The sequence below is a fragment of the Stegostoma tigrinum genome, chromosome 6 (assembly GCF_030684315.1).
Source record: "Stegostoma tigrinum isolate sSteTig4 chromosome 6, sSteTig4.hap1, whole genome shotgun sequence".
In the NCBI taxonomy this organism is placed as follows: Eukaryota; Metazoa; Chordata; class Chondrichthyes; order Orectolobiformes; family Stegostomatidae; genus Stegostoma; species Stegostoma tigrinum.
In genome coordinates, this window is record NC_081359.1 from 52,778,114 (window position 1) to 52,790,141 (window position 12,028).

Below are 12,028 nucleotides of genomic sequence, written 5' to 3' on the forward strand. Positions count from 1 at the left end.
TGTCTGAGTTGTCCTACTGCTCAGATGCTTTACTGCAATCAGAAATTCAAGAAAAGAGTCAGCATGAAATGTATGTGTAAAGCTACTCTATTTAAATGACAAATTCTCACAAGCATGTAAAAAGAAGTTAAGGTTTGTTCATTCCAGTGTCTGTAAATTTTAACTTCCAAAACTGTAAACTCTTGTTTCCTGGCATGTTGTTTTATTATTGAACATATTAAATGTAAACTGAACATTTTTCTTGGCTTTTCTTTCTCTATGCCACGCTCTGTATACAATTTGACATCGTATTTTTTTCTCTAACTCGTAGGACAGGAACAGAAATTGGCAGGCAAGGTAGCTTGTCGGGTAAATTAAGAAGTATCAAAGCCTTTAATCAGGAGTCAACAGGGTCCATTTGGCCTGCTGACCACCTGTGGCATCAGGAACATGGGATAGGCCTGAAGGTCATGGTCTCTGTCAGGGTCACTTTGAGGTTTCACTGTTAGCTGACCACAGCTGCAGCCACAAACTGTCTTCACTTGCAATAGTGAACATTTTTATTTTAAATGCGTTCACAGTATGGAGGAAGGATTTCAAAATGGAGACATTCTTTCTCTTCCTCTCTCTTTATCTGCAACTACAGGTTGCACCTCCTTCAGTGATGCAGGATGTCCAAATTATAATTCCTCCAGTTTCAATACCTGATTGCTATCCTTAATTGATGGCAAGTGCACCTTTGAGTCATTCATTAGCCAATGCATTCGAGATATTGCCAGTACTTTATAGTTCAGACTCAGGGCTACAAAAGTAAAAATTCTTCACTAATCAACAAAATACATTGCCGCATGAAAATGCTCAGTATGTTTTGCAGCATACATTCCAGATGTTACCAGGCTTGCAGAGTATTTACAACATTTTGTGTTTTAACTTCAGATTTACAGCACCTGCTCTATTTTGCTTTTATGTACTGTTGCTTGTATTGTTTGCACATGTCTTTGTCCTCTTCTGGAGGGCTGCTCACTAAAATAATCTTACAATCACAGCAAGTTCATGGTCAAAACTACCTACTGTTTGCAGGTAACAGTAAATGGCTTGCAACACTCACTGATGACAGCATATTCATTACAGACTGTGAAATTCAGCCAGACTGACTGTGGTCAACTATGGAGTTAATTAGTGAGACCACCACGTATGCAACAAGTTCACTTCATAATCTATAAACTGACATCTCCATGGGAAAAACTTATTGGTTGTTTTATAGGAAAGCTCTAACTTATCCTATATTCGTAAATACACGTATATATTTATTTCAAGCGATGTAAAAATCTAATTTAAATTTGAGACATTTCGCTTCCTGATTACAAGAATTATACTGCTCTCTTAATATAATACTTAAAGTAATTTCATAAATTACTAATATTACAACAGGCTAAACAATGAAAAACGGTAGGTCCTAACTACTGTTCTTAGAGTTAATGCTAATTTTAGTGAAATATTATTCAAGTACGTAACATAAAAATAATGAAACATAAATTAAGCTCATAGAAACAGCATATTATATGGTCCCCTAGCGCATTTTTTTTGCAAAAAACATAGGGTTCTTATGAGGTTGGATACAGCGATTGTGAAGTACAAGGCAGGAGCTAAAATGTGTGGTACCTTTCATACATTTAAAAAAAACCCACAAATCATTGTCTGTGGGAGGCGATGGCCGAGTGCCATTATTGCTGGACTGTTAATCCAGAGACCCAGACAACATGCTGGGGACCCCGGTTTGAATCCCACCACGGCAGATATGGATTTGAATTCAATAAATATCTGGAATTAAGAGTTCAATGATGACTGTGAATCCATGGTCGACTGTTAGAAAAACCCATCTGATTCACTAATGTCCTATTGGGAAGGAAACTGCCATCTTTACCTGGTCTGGCTTAAATGTGACTCCAGATCCACAGCAATGTGGTTCATTCTTAACTGCCCTCTGATGGCAATAAATGCTGCCTAGCCAGCAACACCCTCATCCCATAAACAAATAAAGAAAAAAAGAGCAGCAGTTGATGTTGCCAGTGCAGAAAGCCTCAGAAAATGAAACAAGTGTATCAAAAAAAAGCCTTACAGGCAGCAGGCAAAACAACAGTCTTGCTTTGATAACAAAGTGTGGAGCTGGAGGAACACAGCAGGCCAAGCAGCAGAGGAACAGGAATGTTTCAACTCAAAATTTCTGAAGAAGGATCCCACAGAAGGGAATGGTGTCAGGTGGCAGCTTCGGCTGTGCTCTGAGGCTTCTTGCGAAGTTTCAGACAGTGGTGAGAAATGGATACAGGCCACAAGTCAGGAGGCAGAGAGTGGCTTGAGGGGCACAGGCTGCTCCAAAACAGCACCAGTTGGACCAGGTAAGGTACTGCAACACTTGAAATTACATTAATACAAATCTCACAATATTCGCAGAGATTTCTGGTCTTACTGGTGTATAGCAACAAGGGTGTGGTTAGTTCTGCATCACATTTTCAGTATTATTGACAGAACGTGATCAGTGCCAAAAGCTTTTGCAGCATCCTGTGTCCTAAGCCATTTCTTGATAGCTCACGGAGTATATTGAACTTGCTGAAAGACTGACATCTGTAATGCTGGCATCTCATGGTAGGTTGAGCTGGGTTGGCTACTTGGCACTTCTGGCTGAAGATGTACACAAACGTTTCAGCCCTGTCTTACGCACTGATGTGCTGAGCTCCTCCATTATTGAGAACTGGGGTATATATGGAGCCTTCACCACCAATTTGTTTTTTTTTTTAAGTTGTTCTCCACCATTCACAACTGAACATCGCAGAATAGCAGACTTGAAATTTGAACCATTGGCGATATGATCGCTTAGCCCTAATTCTTGCATGCTCCTTCCTCTGCTTTGCACACAAGTAGTCTCATGTTGTCGCTTCACAAGGTTGACACATCATTTTTAAATTTACCTGGTACTGCTCCTGGCATGACCTCCTGCACTCTTCATTAAATCATTACTTGCCGGTAATTGAATGGAAGATATGTCAGGCCTTGAGGTTATGGATTACGGTTGAACACAATTCCACAAGCTCACACGTGCACAATATTGAGTTGTTCCATCTATTCAAACGTGGCCCAATCTAGCACAGTAATAGTGCCAAATTACACCATGAATGCTCTCCTCAATATAAAGGGGTGACTTCATCTCAAGGACTTTGTTGTATTCACTCCCATTCATTTTGTCATAGATCAATGCATCTGCGCCAGGTAGATTGGTGGGAATAGATCAAGTAGATCTTTCCTCCATTTACACAGCACCACAAATCTACCTATATTTGCATTTTGGTGATGTCTATTAATAATTCAAACTAATCATTTTTACATCCATTCAGGGACTTGAACAGCACAAGACTCTGGGTTAAGGAAAGTCTGATAGCCAAGAGCATTTACCTTAATAGACGCTTAAAAAAATATGTGGCACACTCTTAACCTAAGTTACCACAAAAAAAAGGGCATCCATTTATTGCCTGTGAGATTTCCAGTGCAACTCACATTTATTGTTCTCTTTGAAATCCAAAAGAGTTTTGTTCATTTGGGATTGAATTCAAAACATGCTGCACACACTGACTAACTTGATACATAAAATGATCACACAAAATGCTGTTTGAGGAAGGCCTTAATATGAAAACCCACCCAAATCGGGCAGAAAAGGATTAGGTGAGTATCAAAATCTTAAAAATCAAAGCTGTAGCCCCAAATCGTCACATTCCTCACCACAATAGTATTAACATAGCCCTCAATTTTTTATGGAGGCAATTTTGTCAACCCACTTTGCGATTTACCTCAGTCAAGAGTGCACACTGGTGGATGAAAATAATTCCATTGTAATATTCACTGACACAAACAGATTGTAGTAAATTCTTACCTCTCCGTGTTTAACTGGTGTGATAAGACCCCTTGTTACCGCCATTCGAAATATACTTTCAGTTGCCTGTAAAGAAAGACAATTTTAAGAATACAGAAAATGAGGACGGTTCTGAAGTAGTGCCAATAGCACTGGAATTATTTTTCCTACAGTTGGTACTTACATTAAGTCTCAAAAACAAATATCTCAGGAGTAGAGTTCTCATTTGTAGACCTGTCTGCCCTTAAATGATACTAAAAAAAATTTCTGAAATTCCCATACTATTCAATAGCTGAAGGATAAACCAGATTCTAAAAGCTGTAAAAACCTGCCTTCACACAGCCCTCCACAATTTCTGTAAATCTCAAACCAGAATTTTAAACGAACCTGAAATGATTCCTCTTCTCTTCAACTAGCAATCTCAACTAACAATACTAAATCTACACAACTATCACAGCAACATGTAGAGACATCAGATATAACCCGGTGTGAGGCTAGATGAATACAGCAGGCCAAGCAGCATCAAAGGAGCAGGAAAGCTTGACATTTCGGTCCCTTCATCAGTCTGCCTTTCTCACAAGGGAATTTAAATACAGGAACAAAGAAATGTTGCTTCTATTGTACAGAACTGTACTGGTGAGACAGCACCTTAAGTATCCATTCAGTAATGGCCCTTAGAAAAAGGAAATACTTGCCATAGGGACAGTGCAGTGAGATTTACCAGACTGATTCTTGGGATTGTGGGACTGTCTTATCAGGAGAGATTGTGGAGAATGGCCTGTACTTTCTGGAGCATGGAAGAACGAGAGATGATCTCATAGAAACATTACAACATTCTTCAAGGGACAGTGTAGATGCATAAAGGATGTATCCCCCAGCTGTGGTGTCCACAACAGGGGAGAAAAACTCAGAATGAAACATGAGCCATTTAGGACTGAGAGGAGAAAGTACTCAGACAGTGATGAAACTTTGGAATTCTCCTCTCCACACAGCTGTGGAACTCAGTCATTAAGAAAGTTCAAGATAGAAATTGAGACGTTCCTAGTAAATAATGATGTCAAGGGAAATGGGGGTAGTACAGAAATATGGCACTGCAATGGATGATTGTCAATGATTTAGAATGGCAGACCAAGCTCAAGAGGCTAAGAGGCCTAATCCTGCCCCCATGTTTCAATGTTCCTGGGCCATTGCAAAGGACATTTAAGTATCGACCATTTGGCTGTGGATACGGAGTCATGGCAGATCTCCTTCTTTGAAAAAGACATTACTGAAGCAGATGTTTGTTTTACAACAATCCAGTGGTTTCACGTTAATGAGACTAGCATTTTATTTCAAATATACAAACTGAATTTAAATTTCCTCAGAATTTTTCAAAACAACAGTTGATGACAGTTTCATGGCCACCAGAGGCTAGGTTTCAATTCTAGACTTTACCAAATTAACTAAATTTAAATTCTGAAATCTCTTCATCTACAGACCATTAGCTTGGGCCTCCAGGTTTCTAATCAAAATACAATGCTATTACCTAGTAAGGAACAAAGAAAGCAACAGGGAGATTGACTAACTAATCAGATTGAAGAATTTTTACAAAATATAGTTTGGTATACAGAAAGCAAAGACTAAGACTGTAACAAACACTATAGGGAAGTTATAAATCAAAATTGCCAAAATTATATATGACCCCCAAAGAAGAAATTGTCGACAAGATTGTACTTTTCATTGCTTTTAATTCAATATGAATCAGAATCAATGCAAATTATACATGAAATAACATGGCAAAATAAAACATGGAGTGTTTGATATCAAGATGATTGATACATCAAGAATTTGGTCATATTTCAGGGGTCCCAAATATTTGAGAAAAATACGAAGAAATAAAATCTTATTTGGAACCCATTACTTGCACCACTATGTCAAAATTAATCAGGTGTCATAAGCCCAGCTGGAGATACCACCTCATTTTAACAGTGATTGCTGTAATTATCATTAAAATAATGACAATTAGCCTCAGATATTTGCATGAATAGGCCTGGATTAGATAAATCAAACCAAATCAAGTCAATGCTCTGCAGTATTAATTTGATGGGGAAACAAAGTGTAACAAGATCCATGCAAAGCTGGTGTTCATAGGCAGAATATAATCTGGGAAACTGCAGCGAATATCAGGCAAGACTGGTATACCAGGTTTCAAATAACAAAAAGTGTGAAGCTGGATGAACACAGCAGGCCAAGCAGCATCTCAGGAGCACAAAAACTGATTTTTCGGGCCTAGACACTTCATCAGAAAGGGGGATGGGGTGAGGGTTCTGGAATAAATAGGGAGAGAGGGGGAGGCGGATGCGGACTGAAGATGGAGAGAAAAGAAGATAGGTGGAGAAGAGAGTATAGGTGGGGAGGTAGGGAGGGGAGTGGGGAGGTAGGGAGGGGAGTGGGGAGGTAGGCAGGGGATTGGGGAGGACAGACAGGTCAAGGAGGCAAGATGAGGTTAGTAGGTGGGAAATGGAGGTGCGGCTTGAGGTGGGAAGTGGAGGGGATAGGTGAGAGGAAGAACAGGTTAGGGAGGTGGGGACGAGCTGGGCTGGCTTTGGGATGCAGTGGGGGGAGGGGACGAGCTGGGCTGGTTTTGGGATGCGGTGGGGGAAGGGGAGATTTTGAAGCTTGTGAAATCCACATTGATACCATTGGGCTGCAGGGTTCCCAAGCGGAATATGAGTTGCTCTTCCTGCAACCTTCAGGTGGCATCATTGTGGCACTGCAGGAGGCCCAGGATGGATATGTCATCGAAGGAATGGGAGGAGGAGTTAAAATCGTTCGCAACTGGGAAGTGCAGTTGTTTATTGCGAACCGAGCGGAGGTGTTCTGCAAAGCGGTCTCCAAGCCTCTGCTTGGTTTCCCCAACGTAGAGGAAGCCACACCGGGTACAGCGGATGCAGTATACCACATTGGCAGATGTGCAGGTGAACATCTGCTTGATATGGAAAGTCATCTTGGGGCGTGGGATGGAGGTGAGAGACGAGGTATGGGGGCAATTGTAGCACTTCCTGCTGTTGTGAGGGAAGGTGCCGGGTGTGTTGGGGTTGAAGGGGAGTGTGGAGCAGTCAAGGGAGTCACAGGTCACTCCGGAAGGCAGACAAGGGTGGGGATGGAAAAATGAAAAAATACCAGTTTTCAAATGGCAAGTTAGGATCAAGGAGGAGGGCAAGTTGAGCTCAGATGTGCATACTGTCAGTAACATTGAAGGATGAACCAAAAAAGAACTTATACAACCAGTGACTGCAACTAGACTAAGCTGTGCACAATTGGTATGTACATGAGCAGGCACAAGGAACACCCATCTCAGGGCCCAGTGTAAAAGCCCAGATGACAAGTACAGCAATGAACTGAATGGTCAGACGGAGTTCCTGGCTAGTATTATCTGTCTCAACAGACTCAAAAGATGGCCTGGGATTCAACAGTTCAAGATATTTTAAGAGATTCAGGTCAGCAAACGGAGCTGCAGCTGAAACCCTAGAAGTGAACCTCTAGATCAAGTGCAAGGGCTTTACACCACAGCAAATGAGACAGGCCTGTTTGACAAGAAACTGCCTGATGCCATCTTGGTAGCAAAGACTGAGGCCACTAATACTTAAGCAAAAGAAAAGGATTTAGAGCACGAACATCCCAAGAGACATTGTATTTGCCAGAAACAAGAAAGCATACATTGTCTCTAGATCGTCTTCATGTGACTTTCCTTTAGACTTTCTTAACTTCCTTCTGTTAGTATTGCTTCTAAGTCAAGGCTTGGCTGGGCACGTTACAATTGATGTAAACTCTTGAAGTCATTTTCAAACATTTTTAATAGAATGACAGACTCTACAAACAAATTTTCTTTGCTATACTACTTCTGAGCCAAAACATAACATGAGAAAAAAATTTAGAAACTGAAGTCTCAAAACCAAACATGAAGAATCACTTTTAAAAGAAATCTATAAAATGTAACTTTTTTTTGAGGGAATAAGATTGTATATTTGCAGATCAGAGAAATTAAACAAGTCTTAACATTTTAAGCGAAAGTAAGAGCTGCTGATGCTGGAGTCAGAGATAACACAGTGTGGAGCTGGAGGAACCCAGCAGGCCAGGCAGCATCAGAGCCGCAGGAGAGTTGACTTTTCAGGTCAGGACCCTTCTTCAGAAATGCTTTGAATCTAGAATTTAATTTAGAAATGCTAACGTTTTAATCAGCCCTTACAGCAAGAGCATAACATCAGATCATCAGTTCAAGTTCATGCCTTAGTAGTGATTCCAATTCTGATTGCATCATCATCACAACCTACAACAACCCACTCATATAGGAGCAGGTGATTTATAGCACAACTTCTGGATTTCCATGTTAAACTGCATACAAGCAAATGCCATAAGGTGCCTTCAGTCTCACCCAATTAATAATGGCGAATACTCACAGCCTTGCCGTTATTACAACCGGAAACTGGGCAGTATGTTAAAAATTTTTGTTGAGCCTTCTGTGCTTCAGTGGAAATACCACAAATGTTTCAACTTGTTCCCATTCATCCTATGGCTTAAATGTTCTTTCTGTAATGGACCAATGAAATCTAAACAATGCACTAAAACTATAGTCTAAACCATTGCTTTTTACCATTACATGCTTGAGCTTTGACCGTCAGGTTTGTCAGTTTTTATGTTTCAACTTGCAATTTGTGTTTGACAGGTTAGGTGGAGGGAGAGGTGAAGTGAACCAATAAAAATATACATGAAATGTTTACATTTTTGAACAATGCAAAAAGCCAGTCACGATTCAACATCTGCATTTAAAAATGTCCAGTACACACATATTTGTTATTACGTTGGTTTAGGGCCTCCAACAAACTTATTTTTTGTGTTTTTTAAGTATACAATTCCTACATCCTCAGAAATTATGCTTTCACATCTAACAACTGACTTTCTGGCTATTTAACAGCTAGCTTCTCAGGAATTGATATAAATAGCAACTTTTTCATTGACAGTTAGATAAAACATAATTTAAATACATCTATACGTAATTGTATTTGTAACTTTACACATTTATAAATTTATTCTGCATTATAATTGAAGTTGAAGTGTTCCTAATTTAGATTCAGAATCAAATCAATAAATGTTTATTGAAACCCAGTTAAAAACATAAGTCTGAAAAGTCATTGCAGTCCCACCACACCACAGGGCTGCTCTCTCATTAGACAAACATAGCTGGTGATGGTTTGGTCTGAGGGTTGCAACACCTCAGCTGAAGGGAGAGGTTGAGAAGTATAGTCCTTCACAGTAACCTTAACTGGCACAGGAATTGAACCCTTGCTACTGGCGTCACTTTGCATTGCAAACCAGCAAGCCTGCCAACCAAGCTAACCAACAACCTTCCCCTAGATAAAATCCAAAAGAATTGTGGATGCTATAAATCAGAAACAAAAACAAAGTTGCTGGAAAAGCTTAGCAGGTCTGGCAGCATCTGTGGAGGAGAAAACAGTTAACATTTCAGATCCAGTGGCCCTTCCTCAGAACCTCCACCCAGACACCAATCTGAGGGATGGAGGTATGCAAACATAAATCTGAACAAAAATCTTGACAAGCAATCATACTTTGGAATCACCAAGAAGGGAAGATTGCCATCGTGAAGTAATTCTTGAACAATTTCCACGAAAGGTCCAAGGGATGATCCAACATACAACAGTACAAACTAAGTACAGGAGAAAATACAGATAAATTACTGAGACGTACAATAACTACACAGCTAATTAAGTATTCTACTTGCAGCTCTTCAGAAGTTAACACACATCACAAGGGATCACAAAAAGCATGACTAATTCTTTAAGGTCATGTTCCTAGATTTGTCTAACAAGGTTAATTCGCTCTCGTTAATTGTAACGACGACATAAACAACTTTACAACTAAATAAATAGGGTTCACGCCAAGTAAATGCAGCAACTGAAAACAGAAGAACAATTATTTCTTACTGAATCTAAACAACATAACACAAGTAATTATACACCTGTTTGAGGGTAGGGCACCACTTGTACAAAGGCATTTAATCTTAATAAGCCTGATGTGAACTCTCTTAAATTATCTAACATCCATGGCAACTTCAAGCTCTTTTTCTCTTGCACACTCTCTGCAACAGAAAAGGGGAGGGAACATGTTATACAAGTTTTTTTGTATTCCTTGGAACTGCTTTCTTTCATCAGTCTTCCCACCAACATTTTTAAGAATGTTTCAGCCAAACAGAATAGACTGGGAATCCAGTTAAGCTTCTTTTTTCTATTGAGAATCACTGATGTGTAGATTTTTCTTTTTCTACAAGCAAGAGATCTTTTTAATACACTGGTACTTATACAACTACACCACATGTCAAAACCATTCAAATACAAGACAAATCTGCAGACCTTGAAAGGTTGGTACCACAGATCCTTGATAGAAACTGCACACTTGATATGTTCCGTGTCACTAAGAAGATTAACACAACAAGTACAGCTTCCTTTCTGAAAAGAAAGGGAGAAGAGACCACCTGGACCTATTACAAACTGACAAAGGATAAGCTTCTAATGGCTGTGAAAACTTCATTGGGTCAAAGGGAGTGGCAAGAGAAAATTCCAACATGTGGAAAATAAGTAAAAAGAAAATGTGATAAAATTTTACGACAGTGAAATGATCAGCAATATTTATATGCCGTGCAACTTGAGAGAATTTCCTGTTTAGAAACTTTTAAATAAGAAAAAAATGATTGTGAAAGGGGAAGGTATGATAATTCAACAATAACTAGGTAATTTTCTTCAACTATATTTTATTTACCTCTTTTGATTCAGTCATGCATAGTTAAACCTATAGATCAGCAATAAAAAGACCTTGAGCAATTTCAGACCATCTATCTTTGTGTATAAGCTTATCACAAACAAAAGGAAGCCTTTTTTGGTTAACAACTATTTGTAATGACATGTGTAGAACAGTTAACACTGTATAGGACAAATCATATCAAAATCTGAAAGACAGCCTGTACAGAATACAAACATTAGGATTTGATTGTCTAGTGAGATTCAGGTGAAATGATGAATACTTCTTCAACAACAACCAAATGCATTTCTATCGAATTCTTAAAATAATAAACTATCCCAAGGTACTGTGCAGAAGAACTATCAAGCAAAATTTAACACCAACCCACATCTGATGACAGATGACGAAAAACTTGGTCAAAAGAGGTAGGCTATAAGGATTGTCTTGAAATTGCAAGTAACATAGAGAAGCAGAGATTTAGGAGAGAATTCCAGAGAAAAGGATTTGGAGAACTAAAAGCACAGCCAGCAATGATGGAGTGATTAAAGTTTGGGATGCTAAAGAGGCCCAAACAGGAGGAGAATGGATAACACAGAGGGCTGCAAGGCTGTAAAGATACAAGGATTAGAAAGATAGAGGGCAGAATCTTACCACTTTCAACTCTGGAACCACAGTGAATGCAACTCCAGGTCACAAATCTGCCTCCCAATTAAGGGCCTTCCAGGTACTCTTTCCCAGAGCTGAGCAATTAGCAGTCTGCCTCAGGGCTCACTTTCCAATTATGAGGAAAAAGGTAGGATAACACTTCAGCAACAGTCATAAAGGTTCTCTACTTAAAGAGACCCAACAATGCTCTCAATGGCAGCATTGTCTGGTTTGATCCACTTAGCGTGGATTGCAAAAGAGAGAAAGAAGGAAAAACATGGAGAGGCAGAGCCCTGGTTCCCTGATGATAATGTTAAAAGCAGTCAGTTCAAGCAGACAAGTGCTCTTTCTACAGCATGGCAAGAAAACACAGTGAACAGTTGCAATGTTGAGCAGAAGACTTGGATCCAATGTCATAAATGTTTCCTCCTCAAGTCTCCACTGCAATAGACAGCACTACAGTCTGGGACCTTCATACATACTATTCCACTGTACCCCCTGAAATATCTTGCCTCTCTTCTTAACACCTCACAGATCTGTCTTCTCACACTGCAGAAGACAGGAAAGCAGGGAAGTAGTGGGAGCTGCATTCATGGCCATCCAATTGCTGATGGAGAAGAATGCCCTGGAGATGAATGGGATAATAGTGCAGGTGGTTAGCAATGAGGCAATAGGTGGCAAGGTGACCTTGTAAAAACTTTAGATACTATA

At 39.7% G+C, this 12,028-nt stretch overlaps 1 protein-coding gene across 3 annotated transcripts in view; it reads right to left on the reverse strand.

Annotated features, from left to right (window-relative positions):
* Positions 1-12,028, reverse strand: part of tmem135 (transmembrane protein 135) — a 420,432-nt gene that overhangs the window by 240,980 nt on the left and 167,424 nt on the right. For 2 of the 3 annotated variants that reach the window (XM_048532215.2, XM_048532214.2), the window contains exon 5: positions 3,902-3,967. The exons of the other annotated variant lie outside the window; for it this stretch is intronic. In XM_048532215.2, coding sequence (XP_048388172.1) covers positions 3,902-3,967 — 66 coding nt within the window. The remainder of the gene's footprint in view (positions 1-3,901; positions 3,968-12,028) is intronic. 3 annotated transcript variants of the gene reach the window in all.